This window comes from Aspergillus ruber (genome assembly GCF_000600275.1).
Source record: "Aspergillus ruber CBS 135680 unplaced genomic scaffold scaffold00035, whole genome shotgun sequence".
Taxonomy (NCBI): Eukaryota; Fungi; Ascomycota; class Eurotiomycetes; order Eurotiales; family Aspergillaceae; genus Aspergillus; species Aspergillus ruber.
The window spans coordinates 32,109-52,118 of NW_024467331.1; the positions used below are offsets into that span (position 1 = coordinate 32,109).

General features: G+C 50.1%; 7 protein-coding genes across 7 annotated transcripts; 5 read left to right on the forward strand and 2 right to left on the reverse strand.

Moving 5' to 3' along the window:
- Positions 1-37: 37 nt before the first annotated feature.
- Positions 38-3,096, reverse strand: EURHEDRAFT_381059 (putative protein kinase Yak1; the record flags this gene model as incomplete). The annotated part of the gene is made up of 7 exons (XM_040779362.1): positions 38-786; positions 837-1,195; positions 1,243-1,682; positions 1,736-1,895; positions 1,944-2,143; positions 2,199-2,485; positions 2,547-3,096. The coding sequence occupies 7 exons, from the start codon at positions 3,094-3,096 to the stop codon at positions 38-40; spliced, it is 2,745 nt and encodes a 914-aa protein (XP_040635068.1).
- A 1,538-nt stretch (positions 3,097-4,634) lies between these two features.
- Positions 4,635-8,958, forward strand: EURHEDRAFT_416441 (DNA-dependent ATPase RAD26). Its single transcript, XM_040782949.1, has 2 exons — positions 4,635-5,154; positions 5,201-8,958. Exons 1-2 carry the CDS (start codon positions 4,933-4,935, stop codon positions 8,549-8,551), a joined length of 3,573 nt encoding a protein of 1,190 aa, XP_040635069.1. The 5' UTR covers positions 4,635-4,932; the 3' UTR covers positions 8,552-8,958.
- Positions 8,959-9,082: 124 nt separating this feature from the next.
- EURHEDRAFT_416443 (uncharacterized protein) lies at positions 9,083-10,312 on the forward strand. Its single transcript, XM_040782950.1, has 2 exons — positions 9,083-9,847; positions 9,935-10,312. Exons 1-2 carry the CDS (start codon positions 9,535-9,537, stop codon positions 10,147-10,149), a joined length of 528 nt encoding a protein of 175 aa, XP_040635070.1. The 5' UTR covers positions 9,083-9,534; the 3' UTR covers positions 10,150-10,312.
- Positions 10,313-10,427: 115 nt separating this feature from the next.
- EURHEDRAFT_416444 (uncharacterized protein) lies at positions 10,428-11,904 on the forward strand. Its single transcript, XM_040782951.1, has 3 exons — positions 10,428-10,853; positions 10,900-11,508; positions 11,567-11,904. The coding sequence occupies exons 1-3, from the start codon at positions 10,757-10,759 to the stop codon at positions 11,701-11,703; spliced, it is 843 nt and encodes a 280-aa protein (XP_040635071.1). The 5' UTR covers positions 10,428-10,756; the 3' UTR covers positions 11,704-11,904.
- A 269-nt stretch (positions 11,905-12,173) lies between these two features.
- EURHEDRAFT_242778 (uncharacterized protein) lies at positions 12,174-13,015 on the forward strand. The gene has a single exon (XM_040778074.1). It carries the CDS (start codon positions 12,365-12,367, stop codon positions 12,944-12,946), a length of 582 nt encoding a protein of 193 aa, XP_040635072.1. The 5' UTR covers positions 12,174-12,364; the 3' UTR covers positions 12,947-13,015.
- Positions 12,948-13,979, reverse strand: EURHEDRAFT_518406 (RNA polymerase II mediator complex subunit MED27 domain-containing protein; the record flags this gene model as incomplete). The annotated part of the gene is made up of 3 exons (XM_040786673.1): positions 12,948-13,091; positions 13,142-13,786; positions 13,845-13,979. 3 exons carry the CDS (start codon positions 13,977-13,979, stop codon positions 12,948-12,950), a joined length of 924 nt encoding a protein of 307 aa, XP_040635073.1.
- Positions 13,980-15,548: 1,569 nt separating this feature from the next.
- Positions 15,549-17,988, forward strand: EURHEDRAFT_508625 (uncharacterized protein). Its single transcript, XM_040785895.1, has 2 exons — positions 15,549-15,671; positions 15,723-17,988. Exons 1-2 carry the CDS (start codon positions 15,561-15,563, stop codon positions 17,757-17,759), a joined length of 2,148 nt encoding a protein of 715 aa, XP_040635074.1. The 5' UTR covers positions 15,549-15,560; the 3' UTR covers positions 17,760-17,988.
- The last annotated feature ends 2,022 nt before the right edge of the window (positions 17,989-20,010 follow it).

The window sequence follows — 20,010 nt, forward strand, 5'->3', positions numbered from 1 at the left end:
TGGCACCCGGCGGTGCAACTCAACAGCAACAACGCAATCAATGCCATTGATTCTGGCTTGTGAGCCCTTCGCCTCCCAGGACACCATCCTCAAGAGTACGAATGAAATCACGGTTCCGCGTAGTCCCAGCGCGACTTCCCCGTCGCCTCTGGTTCGCCGAATTCGAGTCAATGTAACCATCAGGCGGCGGCGGGTAGTATGCCGGACTGGGTTGTAACCGGATAGGCGCATTCGGGTCGAGGTGGCTGGCAACACGCTGGATCGTTGGTGGAATCCCTTGTGGGTCCATGGTGGATGCACGCTGGCGACCAGCTCTAGTGGTCGCCTGGGCATACAAGCTTTGCGATGGCGCATATTGTGCCTGAGGCACCTGTCCCGGCATAAGATGCATCTGATTGTAGCCCGGCGGCTGCGTGGGATACGGAGGTGGTGCCCCTTGCTGGCCAGTAAACATTCCGTTGTACATCGGAGGTGGCTGCGACTGAGAAGGATGGAACTGGTTCATCTGCATCGAGTAGGCATTCTGGGCTGCAGTGTGTGCGTGTGCCGCTTGTGCTGCTCTCTGCTTGCTCGCGGCTTCGGCCTGCTGTTGCTGCTGGATTCCAGGAGGGACGGTCTTGTTGAGCGAGGCGTACTTCAGATTCATCGGCGGTACAAACGGTCCGGTGAACTTTTGCTGTGTGATGAACGGATGCAGCTTGGCTTGTTGCGGCGACCAACGTTCTAGCGGGTTGATAGACAGCAAACCGCGGACGAAGTCGATAAACGCCACTCGGTTGTTCAATTCTGCAATTGTCAGCCTGCCATATACGAAACCTTAACAGGAACGGACATACCTCTCTCGACTTCTGCTTGCTTCATATTCTTCCGCGGCATGGGGTAGCTCCGAATAATCTCCTCCAACGTCGACGCCTGGAAGTATTTCTTGCTAGGCTGCTCCTTGGTGTTGTGTTCGCGAGAATACTGTTCCAAGCTCTTGAGGCGGTAGGATTTCCTTCCAAACTCGTCTTGCGTCTTCTCAAAGAATTGGCCCGATTGCTTGCCCATTTCGAGCATCCACGTCGGGGGCAACCCGAGCATCTCGACAATCCGGCACACCTGATTGTACTCCGAAGAACCAGGGAACAGCGGGAGGCCAAGGAAAAGTTCAACTACAATACATCCGAGCGACCACATATCAATTGCAGAAGAGTATCTGCACGTGTTAGTATGAGCGCGAACGAAACGAAGAGGAGCACATACGGCAATCCGAGCAAAACCTCAGGAGAACGGTAAAATCTCGACTGGATATAGGTGTAGACTGTCTGACGCTCGTCGCATGCAGACCCAAAGTCGATAACCTTGATGATCGGGCTCTCCAGGCTGCGCGGAGTTGGGTTAGCTGCTGTGGGATCTCCAACTGTCGCGATAGGCGGAACTAACTTCTTCAGCAATATATTCTCAGGTTTAAGATCGCAGTGAATCAGATGCGCCTTGTTCAGAAGGCTCAGGGCATTGAGAAGCTGTTGCGCAAAGACACGCACTAATGTCGTACTCAGTCCTCGGAATTGATTCTGCTTGATCAATTCGTAAAGGTTGACACTAAGCAACTCGAAGGCCAAGCAGAGATGCTGTTTGTGGATAAAAGTATCTTTCAATCGCAGCAAATGATGATCGTCGTTCTTGTCGTACTTGCTATTAAGCTGTGCGAGCTTGATATTAGTACGAATCTACCAAATCGGCGCAGGAGACTCACCAAGTCAAGGACAGACACTTCCATCATACTTTGATTGAAGTATGCGGTCTTGTTCTTAATGACCTTGACGGCAACAACCTCCTGCGTTTTCAGGTTCTGGCACTTGACGACTTGTCCAAACGTTCCTTGTCCTAGTACATCCAGGATGAGGTATCGGTTCCTGCAGAGTCAGCATGTGTCGCACGACAGGTTAGATCATTGAGCTTACTTGTGACCTGCATCTTCACTACCCAGGATATCATTGACATATAAAATGTAATCGCTGTCTTCGTTATCGTAACCATCGTTCTTGACGCCCTTGCTTGGCTTCGTCAAGACTCGTCGCGGGTTCCTAGATGACTCGTAGTTGAAGTTCGGGTTGCATATCCGGTAAGAGGAAGGAAGATGGGTCGTCAACGCGTGCAGCGGCTGTATTGTTTTAGAATCTTGGTCGCATGTTCGGGAACCCAAACTCGGAACTTACACTGATGAAACCACCCTCTGGATTCGCACGTCTGTAGGCAGGTTGTGCATTGGCCCGTGGTTGCAGCTCCTGGAGCGACTTTATTTTCTGGAATTTGGGCACTGGACCCCTACCAGGAGTGGGCTGTTGACTTCCACCAGAAATGGAGGCAGACCGCGGTGACCGTCCATCATACCCAAACGGAGCGCTCAATTGCGACGTAGCCGACGATGGGTAATATTGTTCTGGGGGAGTCATTTCGGTCGATGTCGACTGCAACGGAGGAAGACGCGGAGGACGAGACGAAGCTGTTGAGACTAGTCAGCATGCAATGGTTGAAAGAAAGAAACTCTTCCCGAATCTACTCACATGGAGGCGACTGATACGCCTGGGGTGGCGAGGTGTAATTCGACGACTTTGTTGGTGAGCGTCGAAGATTGTTGTTTGGACCGGGCGGCAGAGCATATGGATTGTGAGACTTGCCCGGGCTGGCATTGTACGGGGCCGATGGAGAGAGCGCGTTCTTCGGAGAATATCTGCGAGCGGCAGTGGACTCCTCTGTAGGGAAATATTGAGAGGATGGTCGAGCGTAATGGCTCGTTCTGACCGAGTATTTGGCCCGGTTGTAGGGGTCGCTATCGTCCATCATAGTATCCGCGTCAAGGACGAAATCCCGATTCCGTGGGGGGACAGTGGGCGACGAAGCAATGGACATGGGTTTAGAGCTGGAATTCATCGAGGGGGCACGAGTAGGGATGCCGGCAGGAGTTTGAAAGGACTCGTACTGGTATCCCATGGGTGGCTGGGACGAGGCCGGCTGGGAGACATATTTGGAGGGAGTCGAGGTCAACCCATTGTTGTACTGCGCGGGACGGCCACCCATCAAGGGATCCTGATATGGCTGCCACTGAGAATCCATATTTTTTCTTTATTTTGTCCAATCCAACACCTGTCAACCGATTTGGTCTGCAATGTTGTTTCCGAGGGGTTGACTCGGAGGCGAGTTGAGGAATGGGCGTCGTCACCGTCCGAGGGCGGTACTGGGCATCTGTCTGCTGCGATCGCGTTGGAGGAAACAAGCGAAAGACGGATTATAGTACAGAGTACAGAGTACAGAGCACGTAGCACTCTATAGTTAGCAGTAATGGCGAGGTGGTAGTGCTGGAGGAGGGCTATGATAGCAGCGGGGACGGCACACGCACGTCGTAGCGCAATCGATCGGGCGGATAAGTTGTGTGTACCGGAAAGAGGGAGATATATTCGGGCGAGAGACGCGAGACACACGACGCAGGCGAGACCAGACGAATTGATTCGAGAACTAGACCTTGTGAGTTTTTTCGCACCGCATCATACCCGGAGATTCGTGAATGGTTGTCGTTTTCGTGGGTTCGAGAATGGCCAGAGTGTTGGACTGCTATCGTTGAGCGGTCGCAATTCACCTGTGGAAATGGAACCACAACCACAGCCACCGATAGACACGATCGCCTTGAAAGATGGAGTGGAAAGGGGCAAAGGGGAAATGAGAGAAACAGAGAAGTGAGAGAGAAACAGTGAGCGAGGCAAAAGGAAATGAAGGTGTCAACTGCTGGATCCGGGAGGGCAAATCCGGATGAGGGGGCCAGAAGCACTGAAATACAGAGCCAAAATAGGAAAGGCACCCCGGTTAACAGGAAATACACAAGCAGTGCAGACGCAGAGAGAACGATATACAAATATCAAGTAGAAGAAACAGAAGAAGAAAAATCAGAGTCGACGTTGTCAGGTGGAGGTGGAGTTACTGGCGAGACCTCAGGCGGCGGTTGGGCGAGACTCGAAGATACGAGACTGTACGCTTACTGAACACAGTGAACAATAGACAGTGGACAGTGGACAGTGCATTGAAAGAAAGAGGATAGTTACAGAGGATAGTATAATTAGGATTAGCTGCTCTAGTAAGCTACTGCACCAGTCTCACCTCATTCAACCCATCCGTGGATATATATCGTGTGGATGTATGGATGATGACGAAGTTACCATCATACATAAATCTCAACCGTTGTTATATCCTCGCACGGCCACCAGATAAACATGCATGTGCTTTACCTGTAAAAGTATATAAAAGTAGCGGTGCTCGTGCACGGTGTGAAGGAATACATGGTGTGCATTGGTGGCATTGGTGGCCTCGATCTATAACTATCTTCGACGCATGCAAGGATTAGATAGCTGCACTGAGACAGTCCTCGCCCCTGATAGCAGCTATTAGACAAAGCTGCCAGAAAAAAACCATTTCTCTATTCCTTCTAAGTCTCTTTTCAAATTGCTATAATTTATTCTCTACCATTAAATATGATTGTCTGTTGTCTTGGTGACGTGACTTTACCAGGGCGGTGAATGTATCTATATATCACGTGACTATATTCTGCCACTACATCAAAGCGGTCTGTTGCCATGTTCTTCGCATAGTTACCAGACGAGCCTCCATCCTCTGCTGCCTACCGGTCGACAGGGGTCTGTACTGACTAGAAGATCACTGAAGGGCTTCATTCATTGACTCAAGATACGGTAACCAGGAAACCAGTTCTATCCTGGACGCCATCGAGTCTCTCAGAATTTGATAACGCCACCGCCGCTGATATGACTACGACGGATCTATAGCCATCTTCTTTATTTTACTGCAGATGCGCTTTTCCTTGGTGGCTTATGCTGCATTTTACGGGATCGTAATCAACGGATTCGTTTTACTTAATCCGTCATACTAAAAATGCAATACAGCAACATGGACGTGAAACAGGACCCAGAAGCGCGGGCGGAGGAAACTCTAGATACCATCCCGCAAGACGATGGACAGCTACTCGCAGAAGCACCAGGAGTAAAGGAGGAAACGTCTGAAGTAAATGCAGAACCTCAAGAAGCAGCCATGGACGAGGCACGCCGCCTAAAGGAGCTCCATGCTGACGTTCGCAACCAAGATGATCTCGAAAGGGACATTACGCGCCAGGTAGGATATACTACCGTGGAAGATTAGCTACTTCTAACTTCTCTAGGCGGACCGGCTGCTCAACGAGCAAGCGGACGAACGAGACAACAAGAGATTAGAGAAGACTCGCCATGAAAAAGAGAAGATAGAGGCACAAATCTTGAAACTACACCAGCGCGCCTCGCAGCCAGTTGGAACGGCCGCTCGAGCTCGCATACAAAATGATATACAGAAACTCGAGTTTCAGGACACATCACTGGCAAAAGACTTGGAAGAAATTCAACAACGGATCGACGCGAGACGTGAAGGCCAGGAAACAGCTTCCCAGGTGACCGGGACAGGAAGATTGCCCAACGAGTCACGTAGGGACTACCTCATCCGAACCGGAAAGATTACACCGTTTGCCAAGATGAGCGGCGGCCCTGAAGAGGGGCCTCTAGCTAGTCTACGTGATGCTTTAGTGGATGCAGAGGATGAGCGCGATGAAAGCGAAGCTCTGGAACAAATGAAGAATAGAATGGAAGTGTCGCATCGAAACCTTAGGCGTCCTGGATTTGGCTTTGATGAGAGCACTGAAGTCAGTTCGGAGGCACCAGAGGATCATCCAAAGAAGCGGAGGAAATTACAACAGCGTGTGAAACACGAAGACCCAGAAGATGTGGAAGTTCTTTCCGACCAAGATGACTCCGCAAGCTATGTGGCATTCGAAGCTGAAGAGGAGAGTGACGACGACTTTGTCGTAGAAGAAGACGAAGAGGCGGGAAAGAAACGCGCCAAGAAAGCAGCCAAATCTGAAGATGGGATAGAAGATCTCAGTGGGTTAGACGATGGCAGAGAAGAGATATATCAAGCCAGACTGCAGGATTGGGTAAGCCGGAGAAGCGCGGCCAGAAAGCGTGCACGGGATGCTCGACGCGCAGCTGGCGAGGACGATGGTGAAGATGAACAGTCGGAAGAGGAGGAATGGTTCATGCCACATCCGACCGTGCCGGACTTGGAGTATGATAACGGCTACCGCGCACCTGGCGACGTCCATCAATACCTATTCGACTATCAGAAAACCGGGATGCAATGGCTTTGGGAGCTGCACCAGCAGCATGTAGGAGGGATCATTGGCGATGAGATGGGTCTTGGGAAAACCATACAGGTAATCAGCTATTTGGCAGGTCTGCATTACAGTAAACAGTTCACCAAACCCGCGCTTGTTGTATGCCCAGCAACAGTGATGAAGCAATGGGTCAACGAATTCCATCGCTGGTGGCCGCCTTTTCGAGTTTCGATTCTACACACTTCTGGCAGTGGAATGGTTAATGTCCGCAATGAGAGCAGCCGAGAAGATGAACTTCTCACGCAGAAGTACCGCGGTGGTAGTTCTCGTGGGTTGACCAGTGCCCAGAAAGCGGCGAGGAAGGTCACCAAGCGGGTAGCTGAAGAGGGTCACGTTCTTGTCACAACATACGCTGGGCTACAAACGTACGCGCCTTTGCTGATCCCGATGGAATGGGGATGTGCTGTCTTGGACGAAGGACACAAGATCCGCAATCCCGATACGTCCATCACATTTCATTGCAAGGAGCTTCGAACACCCCATCGGATTATTCTCTCAGGTACCCCGATGCAGAACAACCTAACAGAGCTCTGGTCACTTTTCGATTTTGTCTTTCCCATGCGACTAGGGACACTAGTCAACTTTCGAAACCAGTTCGACTTTCCCATCCGGCAGGGGGGATACGCCAATGCGTCGAACCTGCAAGTTCAAACGGCTGCAAAATGCGCCGAGACGCTCAAGGATGCCATCACCCCGTATTTGCTTCAACGATTTAAGATCGACGTGGCGGCCGACCTCCCGAAGAAGAGCGAGCAGGTGCTTTTCTGCAAGCTGACGATGCCTCAAATGCAAGCGTACAAGGCTTTTCTTGGGTCAGGGGAAATGCAGTCTATACTGACGGGACGACGTCAAGCATTGTTTGGTATTGATATACTGCGCAAAATTTGCAACCATCCAGATCTCCTGGATCGCAAGATTACGTCTGGAAATACAAACTACGGGCGCGCCAGCCAGTCCGGCAAGATGCAGGTTGTCAAGTCGCTTTTGCATCTGTGGAAAGACACAGGCCACAAGACTTTGTTATTTACACAACACCGCATCATGCTCGATATCCTGGAGAAACTCGTCCGATCGATGCCTGATTTCCAATATCGCAGAATGGACGGTAGCACACCGATCAAGTCCCGACAATCGATGGTAGACGAGTTCAACAACGATCCGAACCTGCATGTCTTTCTTCTGACGACCCGTGTTGGTGGGCTGGGTGTAAACCTGACGGGCGCCGACCGAGTCATCATCTACGATCCGGACTGGAATCCGTCGACAGACGTGCAGGCACGCGAACGGGCATGGAGACTTGGACAGAAGCGTGATGTCACAGTGTACCGGTTGATGACTGCAGGAACTATCGAGGAGAAGATTTACCATCGACAGATCTTCAAGCAGTTCTTGACGAACAAGATCTTAAAGGATCCGAAGCAGCGCTCGACATTCCAGCTGAGCGACTTGCACGACCTCTTCACGCTTGGTGACGAAAATGGCCAGACAGAAACAAGCAAACTATTCCAGGATGCTGAAGTCAAATACGAAAACACTGACCCCAACGAAACCCAAGACCTCAGCAAAGTAACCGGGATCGCATCAATGGAAAAATTCCACGAACCCGAACCCCAAACAAATAGCGCATCAACCCCGGATCCCAACGCCAATGACAATAAAACCGAATCCCGCATAATGGAAGGAATCTTCTCCCGAGCCGGCGTGCACTCCGCCCTAGAGCACGACCAAATCATAAACCCCAACGGTAAGCGAGTGGTCCGAGCGGACCCCAAGATCATCGAGGCAGAAGCCAAGCGCGTCGCAGCCGAGGCAGCAGAAGAACTACGCAGGGCTGGTGAAGCAGCACGTTCAGTACCTATTGGGACGCCCACGTGGACGGGGCAATCGGGGATTGCAGGACGGCCGGAATCAATGTTCGGAGGGAGTAGTAGCAGTGCCCGTCGCGCGGCGGGACCATCGTCTGCGAATATATTGGCCAACCTTTCCGCGCGCACAGCAGCACCGAGGAGTGGTAGTGGCAGCGGTACCAACACTCCTACTACTCCCAGGGGTACTCCGACCGCAACCGCAGCCGACACCGACACCGGATTCAACATCAGCATGATCCGAGATTTCATCCTGGCGCAAGGCGGGTCCGCATTTTCGCAAAATCTAGTGAACCATTTTAACCGGTTCTGCACGACGCCGCAACGCACGGCGGAGTTTAAGGAGATGCTGAAGCGGATAGCGGTGCTGGAGCGGGGTGCTGGAGCTGGGGGTCGGAATGGACGGGGAAAGTGGGTGTTGAAACGGGAGTATGCCAAGAAGTGAACGGTGGAGGCCCTAGGTGGGTTTGCGATATTTGGTGGGTATTAGGGGGTTGGTGAGGGCTTTGTTTTTTGTTTTCTTGTTTTTACTTGGTTGGTATTACTAGCATAGAGGCGTTGTTTGTTGATGTGGTACTTTGTACCACGGGTCGATATGGATCATTTACTTAGGGATTCTTGCATAGAATAGGGGTATGCATATTTACAGTGCATAATGCATACATAGCAGGAAATCAATTCGAATCTAATCATATGGAATGCTCGAGAATACTACTCTGCAGGCTTGCTCCATAGCATACTGAGAATGCGTAGTATCGCATCTCAAGCAGAGCAAGTACGAGTCTACGAGTCTACCATATGATAAAGACAAAAGATAGAAGCAATAATGACATCAAAACAAACCAAAAAGCCAGAGAACCACCCAAAGTCCACGACTGGGAATGACATCAATCCCATCAATCTGACACTCACACTCACACTCAGACCAAGTACCCTCAATGCCCAAGCGCACTAATCTCAGCACTAAATCGCACCAACTCTACAATTCACAGATACATTTGAAAATCACACACTAGCCACTGCAGTGTCCTAAATCTACAGCCAATCTGCATAATTTCCCACAGAGATGATAAACAAACAGACTCGGGACAATACATTGAAGCGGAAAATTCACATAAACCCCTGAACTTGATCCATGGATGCAGCTGCACATCCTCATCTCTACAAGTGCATCTGTAGATGAGGTGGATTAGGTGGATAAAAATAGGCGATCGACATGAGTAGCCTTGTAGGTGATTGTGATTGTTGGATTTTGCCTCCCGTACTGCGTATCGTATCTTCATGTCTTGAACTCTTTTCGTCTCCGATCAAGGAGTTCTCCCCAGATATAAATACATACCACCTCCCCTTCTTTCTTTCAGCGACAACAACAACACTCTCCTCTCCACTACTCTAATAATTCCAACTCCAAACAACAACACCAACAAAATGAAATTCCTCGCCTCCCTCACCTCTGCCCTGTTGGCCACCACCGCCGCAGCAACCCCCCTCATCTCCCGCGCCAGCGACGCCTCCGCCATAACCACCAAGAAATTCCACCTCAAAACCTCCAGCGACAGCGACTCCCACAACAACCTCTACGTCTACGCGTACCACACGGGCGCAGGCCTCAACGATGCCGTGCTGAGCGCCAACGCAGACGACGCGAGCAAGGCGTTTGTCAACGGGACGAATGTGCAGTTTGATCTGGGGACGCCGTTCCCTTGGGGGGTTAACATGGTTGGGGCTACTAACTATGGTGGTAAGTCTCCCTTTCTGGAGCTGGATTGCGCTTCCCTCCAGGATCCCCCGGGTATAAGGCAATGTGCTAACGGTGGTGAACGTGCAGCATGGCAAGGCGTCCAAATCAACACCGGCTACGGCACTTCCGGCTTCGAGCTTGACAATGCGCATTTGAAGTGGAGCGAGCAGAATGGCTTCGGCGGATGGTTGGTGTGCGACTGGGTTCACAATGCTCCCCAGCTGTTTTATCTGTATGAGCCGATGAAGGCGGATATTCCGTCGAGCTGCAGCGAGGTTGAGTTGCAGGCTGTTTACCTTTAAACGGTGCTCACTGGACTGCATGCGATGCGGTGCGATCGGGATATGATGGACGAAGACGGTGTATCTCTATGAACTTAATGTACAATAGTAATCATGTCTATATCAACTAGCTAGGATTGCTCAATTATTGAAAAAATGCTCCGACTCTACTACTACTACTACTACCAGACTGTACAGTATCCTAAAATAGATGTCTCACATCCTCCCCGATCGGGTTAGCTCGGCGATCCTCCACCCTTTCTGTCAGGTTCTGTCTTTTCTCTACTCTGCACGGAGTCCTGTCATGCCACTACACAGTAGTCCTCTCTAATAAATAATAGTCACTCGTTCACTCGTTGCTCTCTCCCTCGTTCTCTCGCTGAGCGTCTGTACATATTCCAACAGTGTCGCATTTGTGTTTCACGGTCCGGACACTATCTGACTCGCTATCGGTGTTTCTAACAGAATACTTTTAATAACCGTCGTTCGCACATTCTTATTGAATTTCAGCATTACACCTGGCATCGACATCGACGCCGACATCCTTCCAAGTGGGATCATTGGTCCTTCTGTATCCGCGGATATCGCATTGTTGACACTGTCGATCGTGATTTTCAAGACGATCAATATGCGCTTCTTTGTGTTTTTCAGTGTGCTGTGCATGCTGTTGGGGCTGGTTGCTAGCTATCAGGGGAACGAGGCGCATGGGCTTGCAAGACGAGATGGTGAGCTGTTCAAGGTTCTGGAGAAAATCAGCAACTGACTGTTTAGATACTACGGCTGCCGAATCAGCAACCACCGGCGACGTTGCCTCTACTACCGAAGCCCCTGCGACTGCGACCGATTCAGACACTGCCTCTGCTACCGATGCTACCGGGTCCGCTACCAATTCCGCGAGTGAAAGCGATGCGACCACCGGCACAAACACAAACACAAACACCCACACCGCAACAGGAACAGGAACCGCCTCCAACAGCACCTCCATCGACCCCCGCATGGGCGCCGGCGGCATCTCCATGCTAACCCCCACCCAAGGCGCAACCTCCTACTACAAAATCGGCGAAAAAGTGACCTTCGTATGGAACTACACCTCCCTCGCCGTGACCCCCTCCGCCATCAACGTCGTCGCCTCCTGCAGCTTGAACGACGCAACCTACACAATCTCAAACAACATGAGCGTCGCGGAGACGGGCAAGGTCACTTGGGACACGGGCAAGTACCAGGCGAATGCGACAGTGCCGTTGCTCACGGCGACGTATACGTTGGTTGTTTATGATGCGGATGGGGACATTGGGGATACGGCTAGTGCGGGGAGGTTGGGGAGTCAGAGTCAGTTTAACTTTGGGATGTATGTGCCGCAGGCTTATACGCCTTTGAATGGTAGGCTTTCCCCACGCCACCTTTTTTTGCACGTTGGATAGCGATACTGACCGGGCAGAATACAAATGCGCGACATGCAACGGCGCCCTCCCTGAACTCGATGGCCATGCCGTGAGATTCGCTATGGGCATGGTTGCTCTTACGGTTCTCAGTTTTACGTGGTTTGCTGGTGGATATGGTGTTTTTGCTGTTTGACGTTTTTCAATTTATGGTGATGGCACGGCGTTGTAAATGATGTTATGGATTTGCATGGTACATATAAGTTCAGTTAGTACAGCAGCGTTAATGGCATATAGCAACTTGGTTTAGAATTATGGGCTTGGATGATAGAATTTACCGGCCGTACGTGCGAGTATGGAGAACCCTGTCTTATGCACATGCTGCACAGAACCGCCAAACAAAGCGTTTCTCCAAAGACAGACAAGACAGACAAACCAAGCTAGACAGAGTAACTCCATGTAGGCCAACGCCATATAGAAGCTTATAAGCAGGTGCAGTACAAACAACGGTATTTTTTTATAGAGATAATGGAATAAGAGCAATGAATAGACGTAGACAGAATGAGAAAGATGTCATGTCTCATTCTACGGATACATGAGTCTACTGTCTTTCTATCATTCTCGTTGTTTCTCTCTTGGTTTGCCCATAGTCCACTGTAGTATCAAACCAAGACCACATACCACTGTCCAAACGAAACGCTCTACCGAAGACCAAGCCCTGCCGTACAAATGGAAGCACATATCCTCTCTCCTATCTACCATCCAGCCCATTCCTTCCCAATCATTCCTCAAACCGCACCAAGGCGACCAAACAACCACAACCGCCACAAAGCTACGCGAAAGAAAAAGAAAAAAAAATGCCCTCAACCTACGGCTGGATCTGGCCTAAAGACCCCCGTCCCGGAAACCCCTCGCACTGGCCACGCCGCTGGCGCCTCTTCGATATCTTCAGGAATAGAGGACCGGATATATTTGTTGGACGGATTCGCAGCGACAAAAAAGACGAGGACAGAAACAAGAATAAAAAGAGGAGGGAAGGGAGAGTTGAGATGAGGGCACCGATTCAGCAACGACCTCCGCGGAACAGGGAGTGCGCTTGGGCGGGATGGGGGAACGTACACCCTACCAGCACCAATGTCACCGGATCTGGAGATAAGGGAGGCATGAAGACAAAATACGCGTATAGCTCAGCACTCCCCTGGACAACTCGCAAACCAAACGAGCGGTATGACTTCCGGACGAAGCGCTATACCGTGCCGGACAGCGGGACGTGGAGTCGTGTTGAGTATTGTTCTGGGGATTTGGAGGGTCATGGGTGGAAGAGGAAGAAGCATGTCATTCCAGTGCGGTACTGGGATAAGAACGGGGAGATGTATCCGGCAGGGTATTGGCATGATGTCGTTTATGGGGGGCATGCGCGTTGCTGTGATTGCGGGTAGGTTAGAGGCATGTTGGGTGGAAGGCTTCCCAGGTTGACTCTGCAGACTGGCGACGGATGGTTGGGAGTTGGGCGGCTGAGTCGGTCATTTTGTTGCATTTTGCGCAGGGCATTTGCTTGATGGTTGTGTAGGAGGATATCATGTCCTGTTGTTGTTAGTCTTGTATGTTAATCGGGCTCTAGGGCAAGGACGTACCAAAGTAAAAGCGAGATCCCACTGTCTCGGACGCAAATTCAAACAGTCCACAACCGCGGCTTCCAGATTGCTCACCGGCTTCCCGGGAGTCATCTTGCTCGAAACCACCCACTTAACTCCTCCCTGATCTTCAAGGCTCTGTACCTCAAACGCCATCCCCACCTTAACCAACACCACTACCACCGCATCCCTCTCCTTCACACTAACAACCCGGACACCAGGCACACTCCTCCCCGCAAACCCCTCAACAACCCTCCTCCAATCCCCATCCACTACCGCCCTCTCCCTCTCCTCCTTCTCCCTCCCCTCCTCCTCCCCTTTCCCCCTTTCTCCCTCCACAATCTCCTCCAGCAACGCCCCATAATCCCTCTCCCACATACCACTCGACTGCAACAACACTCCGTTCCCCTCCTGAATTTTGTCGTCAACATGGTCCCAGATCTCCTTGAGTTCGGGACTCCGCCACAGATCCTGGAAGGATTGGACCTCTGCTACTCCCGCGCGCGCCGTGGTGGAGAGTTGCTCGTAGAGTGTTTGCGGGGATTTGGGGAGAGTCTTGTTGTTGGATGCTGAGAACTGGGGGTTTACTATTGGGACTAGGGGTTCCAAGAGGCGCTCTGGGAGGAGGGTGCGGAGGTTGTGGATCTGCGGTTGTCAACCACTATTCTCAATTTTCACATTGATGAAGGGAAGGGATAAATACCATAGATTCAAGTTTCTGTAACTTAGCCAGCGAAGAAACGAGTTGTCGTTCTGTTGTCCAGACATTTGTTTCGGTAGATTCTGCTGGTGCTGGTGCCGGTGCGGCATCCTCGACTTTCGCTGTTGCGGCTGCCATTTTCGGGACCACGATTGAGTTGGAGCGGCCTTTGAATGCTGTTGCTGGGTTTTCGGTGGCCATTGCACTTTACTTAAGGCATATGCGAACAGTTATGTCTGCATTCATTCACTATGCGGCTGGTTTGACGAATGAGTCTTGAATGTCGGGGCGCGGGTCAGACGTGTCTCTTCACTTCGTATTATACGATCGGGTTATAAGAGCTGCATGGGTAGACGGGAGGAACGGTTTGGATAAGGCGTATTTTGAGTTGTTAAAGTCTACAATTCGATATCGGCACGATTGGAGAAATGTTGGAGGTGGATCGCCGAGCGGTGATGCTGATGGCACTAGCCACAGTGGCTGATGTGGAAATTTGCGATTTGCATTCGGAGGTTAAGAATTTTAGCAATTTTTAAGTCGAGATTTGCAAACATTGCGTCGCATAGACGACAATGACAGACGAGAAATATATGAATTATAGCAGGCTAAGGACGCGGTTTTGATCGTTAACATATTAGTATATAATACAACCGAATATAAATATCTCCGATTCCTAATTGCATCTAATGGTAGTAATGAATCGGAGTATATATTTGCAGCGGTGAATGCCCTAAGTTTATCCTATAGGTACCCTGTCAATATCATTTCTAGATAAGGAGTAACTATACAAACCCCTTCTACAGCACCAAGAGCACCATCTTCCATCAACAACATGGACACAGTACCAACCAACAGGAACCTAGCCTCCATGCCGGGGGTGGGGGGACCATAATATCTCATTCTTGCGAGTACCAAAATGCGGCAAGGGGAGCCCTCAAAAGAATACAAAGTTGCGCAGGAAGGTCCAGGAGATGTGGAATGTAGTAGAGATGCTTCAATTGCTTGGAGACACGGAGGACCTTCAGATTGTCACAAGAGAAGTGCAGAAAGTCAGGACAGATAGCCAAGGGATGCTATCTGTATATATTGCTATGAATAAAGAAAAAGATGAACTCTGGTCCATACGCAAATGGCTGCGGCCCCGAGCCCGTTAATGGTAATGGCTTTCATGAAACTACATATTCCCGGGGGTCGGCCAGTCTTAAGCGTGTACTTATTTATACGATTTTATGTTAACTCTGGTCGGTTTAGGGGAGTGAGGTGGCTCACCTCATCGGTATCCTGTCATCGAATCTTGGATAGGACCATAACTTCTCTACGGTAATTCCATCTTCACTTACTTTAAAAAGTTGGATACCGATATACCCTGTTTTCAACAGCCCATGATAATCTAACACATAGGGCAAATTTTCAATCTCTCAAATTAGTAAGACTTAAGACACCCGGCTCGTTTACTTGCCCAACCCGCAAGCCGGACCATGTAAAAATAGGTAAGAAAAAGCTTCGAAATACTTCTACAATAAATCAACAGAAATCCAAGAAATTGCCACATTGAGCTGAAGTAAAGTGCAGAATATACTGGCCCGGTGGTTTGGTGCCTGGGGCGTGCTTGGAGTTGCTGTTGAGGCTCCGGGATGAGGCTGTGTTATACGAATTGTATATAACCCTCCTCCACTCCCCCCAGGATAGTTCCACCCTTCTTTCTCACAATAATCAATCATGGAAGATATTGCGACTTCTGAAATTCAGGTCTATGACCTCTCCACCAAGACAGTCAATTTGACGCCTACGGGAGCAACCGTAGTCCGGGAGATCACCACGAAGATCCAGGTATGTTATCCCGTCTGTTCCAATGGAGATCGTATTCTGACCCCTCCTTAGCCCGGCCTGAGTGAAATCACTGTTTTGGGCCTCGACCCTAAGATCGATGTCGACTCCATCCGCATCGAAGGCTCTGGTCCAGCAACTATCACTGACATTCAGACTGAGATAGTCCCTCGACGGCTTCTCTTTGAGGATGTCTATGGAGGCGAGCCGGACGACGACGATCTTAGTGACAATGACGATCCCAAGTTGAAGTCCCTTCGGGATGAGCGGGCAAGCGCGGAAGAGAGGCTCGAAAAAGCTCGCAACAACGAAAAAATGGCGGTGCAGGTGCTAGGTTTCATGGACTCTTACGGAAACAGAATGCAGCCTCAGCACACGGAGAACAGCAAATTGGAGGAGTTCGTCGAGCAGTATATCGAGCGGTATGCGACGGAGAGTGAAAGGCACAGCAAGGCAAAGGCGCAAGTGTCAAAAGAAGAGAAGGAGATCGAGTCACTCTCGGTTAAAATACTGAAGGTTGAGCAACAACTTCAGCGACGTCGCGACAAAAGCTTGCGCGAGCGTGAGCAGGGAAAGTCGCAGGAAATGCGCAAGAGAGACGAGCAACGACGTTTCTGGACGCAATCTGTGGGACAGGTCGTCGTGCACCTTGACAGCCAGTCATCACTCACGCCCGGATCGAGCCGACGCAGTTCTCTCTCTGTTGTCGAGCAACCGACCGACAGCCCAGCAGATTCCAGCGAGAGAGAAGTCACCCTGCGTCTGAGCTACGTCGTCCCTGGTGCGAAGTGGTTCTCCCGCTATGAGATGAACATCAACACTCCTTCGTCGACCGCCCGAGTTACATACGGCGCAGAGTTCCAGAACCGAAGTTCCGAAACCTGGAGTGACACCAAGGTCATTCTGTCGACATCGCAGACCGCATTCTCAGGGCTTCACGAGAACATTCCCTCTCTGCAGGTCTGGCACGTCAAGCTGATCAGCCAGGATGATAGCAACGAACAGCCTTCGTGGGAAAAGATTGTTCGCAGCGTGTCCGAGGGAGGACGACCAGCTGTGGACCATCGCACTGCCAATCAGGATTTTAAGATGCAGTCACAGCGTTTGGAACAACAGAAAAAACGCATTCTCTTAATGGCACGTCAGGACCCTAATGTACTGACGCGAGAGCCTCTACAAGCAGTGAAAGTACCTCCGCAGCCTGCAGGGCCCCCAACCCTCTTTAGGCGGCAACCGGCACCTATGGCAATGATGCAGCAAGCCGCACCCATGGCATCCGCACCTATGGCAGCTCAGCAACTAGCGGCCAATGTCTATGAGGATAACGATGACGATGGCAACAACAACGAAGATAATGAAGACAAAATTCTCCAACCCCCAAACCTTGAATACCAAGACTCAACCCGTCAAGAATACGGCCTAACAACAACCTACAACCTCCCCGGCCGCCGCACCCTTATTCCCTCCAGCGTCAACCGGCGCCACGCCCTCACCAAACTCGACCTCAAATCCATACTCCTCCAACATGTCATCGTCCCCAAGCACCGCGCTGCCGCCTTCTTCCGCGCCCGCATTCGCAACACCTCGTCCATCCAGATCCTCCGCGGCCGCGTGGGCGTGACTGTCGACAACGCCTTCCTCGGAACGACAACTATGCCCAACTGCGGGCCAAATGACTTCTTCGATATCTCGCTAGGGGTGGACCCCTCGATTCTGGTTACCTACGCAAAGCCCACGGTGCGCCGCGAAACTAGCGGATCTTTCTTCAGCAAGGAAGACACGGCGATTTTCTCGCGCTGCTGCTGGGTGAAAAACACCAAGGCCACCGCTGCCAACATCGTTGTGCTCGACCAGGTGCCCATGAGCAACGACGAGAAGCTGTATATGGCGATTCTAGAGCCCAAGGGACTTGTTAAGGAGGGTGATAAGGTCCCCATGGTGGAGGAGGAAAGCAAGGGCAACGGAGAGGTATTTTTAGGCAAGGATGGGGGAGTCAAATGGGTGATGCGGTTAGAGCCTGGGAAGGATCTCCGGTTTGTGTTAGAGTATGAGATGAAGGTGCCAAGAGGGAATGATGTTAGCGTTTCTTGAGTGGTGATTCTCGCTAACGTGGATTGCTACTCTGATTTTGTGAGCGGCCTACAATCTGAGGAGGAACAGTTACGATATTATGATTCTATTTCGACCCTTGTAGTCACGAGACGTTCTTAAATAGATAGCTTGGAAATGAAACATGGACACACTGACAACATGAGTAAAATGGCGTGACCTGTAGTACCATTAGGAAGTCCCGCATACATACCCTTAGACCAATGTTATTGTCCATTTGTACTCGAAACGCAATCCCTACTCTTCTTGCAGCTATACAGAACATTCTAGATGGTTAGCCTTATTCTTTATGTAAAGACATATACTCATACCCACGTTGCTCCCATATTCTAGTTCCATACATCAATACATTATCTTTCCTTTCTACCGTATATCTCTTAACTTGTCTTTGTCATAGATTCTTCATCCACAGCGTCGCTTACAATTTTATTCAAGTGATGACAGAAAATTTTGAAGACAACTGCGTTTGCTCTGCAGGCCCTTTCATTGGTTAAGAAGGACATGCAGTGCAACCATTTCCTTTGCCTACTGCACTACGATTGGCCGTAATTTTCGCTCCGTATATGCTAATTGTCGTGTGCTCTGTTTGCTCTGCATATAATTATCCAGTGGCTTACTGACAAACAGTGCAGCTGTACCACTTTCAGCTAATACCCCACTTCACCCAGCTCAGCTCAGCGTGTACGACACGATAAAATATATAAACCAGCGAGCCCAACAAGTCCGGCAGTAGCACAAACCCTGCGACTTCTTAAAGGGCTCTACGTTACTATACTCGAAGCTATAAGATACATTTAACTCGACAAAGACCAAGAGAAGCTACCTTAAGCCCACATCCGTCCACATACCAAACATGTCTATCCCAGCTGCTGGCTTCCCTTCCGGATGCCTCTCTACACCAGACCAACACGGACAACCGAGCAGTGATAACTCTCTCCGTCTATCAGTCACAACCACGACTATCGACGACGTTACGTCCTCGCACCCAGCGCCTATAACATCAACCTCAATGTCACCCCAGTCGGAAGTGGAGATCCCCGGTGTGACAAGGTCTGAGCGGACGATGTGGATTTTGAGATTTATGAAGAGGAGGACTGGACGGGTGTCGAGTTTGGAGGATTACTGATTTGAGTGGTGCATATGATACGATGTGATGATGTTTCTGGGATGGTGGAATAGCTTGATAATGTCAGCATTCGTTGTTTTTTTATTTAGTTCTATCTGGTGCTCAATCCAGGGAGTTGATTCTTATCTTATGCCATATTAAAACAAGAAAATAAGTAGATTCAAAATAAATCATCAATAATAATAGTCGCAAACAGAATACCACAAGGGGAAAATATCTATATGACTATGATCCACCAGCTACTCTCGCACCCAACTCCCCAATTGAAACATCGTCCAGCAACTGATGCGTCTCCAGCTTAACATCAAAAGTGCTCTGCATCCAAGATTATAAGTCTGCTGCAAGCAAGAAGTCAAATCCGTATGATGCAGCTGTTGCTGATGGGTTGATAATTTGTTCGCAGATTGTTGGAAGGGTGACTAGTTTTGTAATCAAGGTGGTTGCTGGGCCGGATAGGTTTTCCGTATGGTTTCTTTTGTCGCTTGGACCTGGGGTTGTTTTGTGTGTGGGTTGGTTGGTCGAAGGTGTCAGTAGTGACGCTGAAAGTTGTAAAGTCTCCAGTTGAAGGGCATTTCGGTATCGTTCAAAAGGCTGGTGTTGGACTGTAGACTGTCGCTTGACCCAACAGGGAAAATGGCACACTCATTGGCAGCTGCTGGGGTACATCCATTTGTCCTATCTAATCGCCAATTTTTCCCGGAACTGGTGCAAGCAATTGCCAGTTTTTGGACGCTCCAGAATTTTGCTCCCTGCAACTGACCTGCAAAAGGTCTATGAAAGCACGGAGATATTTTGCGCGTTCTTATCTTCGGACAGTGCAGACTAATCTTTCTTTGAATGAGTTGCAAACATCGGAAAGTATGTCTCACAGTCCCAGAATCCAAGTCTAGCACCACTGGTCCAAAATTTGGTGGTTTAAGCACAACCAAAGGGAATTGATCTTGGGCATGGGATTGTGTGGAATCGACACCCTACTGGCCATCCTCCTATGCCACAACAAGGAACCCAACAGTTGTCACGGCCTCGGAATAGTAGATACTAACGAAATGATATATTAAGAGCTAGGCCCGGAATGCTAATGACTAGTTTTGGTACAAAAGATCTCGT

Coding starts and splice junctions, on each gene's coding strand:
- EURHEDRAFT_416441 (XM_040782949.1), top strand. CDS start 4,933: ATGGACGTGAAACAGGACCCAGAAGCGCGGGCGGAGGAAACTCTAGAT. Junction 5,155..5,200: donor AAAGGGACATTACGCGCCAG/GTAGGATATACT, acceptor TAACTTCTCTAG/GCGGACCGGCTGCTCAACGA.
- EURHEDRAFT_416443 (XM_040782950.1), top strand. CDS start 9,535: ATGAAATTCCTCGCCTCCCTCACCTCTGCCCTGTTGGCCACCACCGCC. Junction 9,848..9,934: donor TGGGGCTACTAACTATGGTG/GTAAGTCTCCCT, acceptor GTGAACGTGCAG/CATGGCAAGGCGTCCAAATC.
- EURHEDRAFT_416444 (XM_040782951.1), top strand. CDS start 10,757: ATGCGCTTCTTTGTGTTTTTCAGTGTGCTGTGCATGCTGTTGGGGCTG. Junction 10,854..10,899: donor TGGGCTTGCAAGACGAGATG/GTGAGCTGTTCA, acceptor CTGACTGTTTAG/ATACTACGGCTGCCGAATCA. Junction 11,509..11,566: donor GGCTTATACGCCTTTGAATG/GTAGGCTTTCCC, acceptor CTGACCGGGCAG/AATACAAATGCGCGACATGC.
- EURHEDRAFT_242778 (XM_040778074.1), top strand. CDS start 12,365: ATGCCCTCAACCTACGGCTGGATCTGGCCTAAAGACCCCCGTCCCGGA.
- EURHEDRAFT_508625 (XM_040785895.1), top strand. CDS start 15,561: ATGGAAGATATTGCGACTTCTGAAATTCAGGTCTATGACCTCTCCACC. Junction 15,672..15,722: donor AGATCACCACGAAGATCCAG/GTATGTTATCCC, acceptor ACCCCTCCTTAG/CCCGGCCTGAGTGAAATCAC.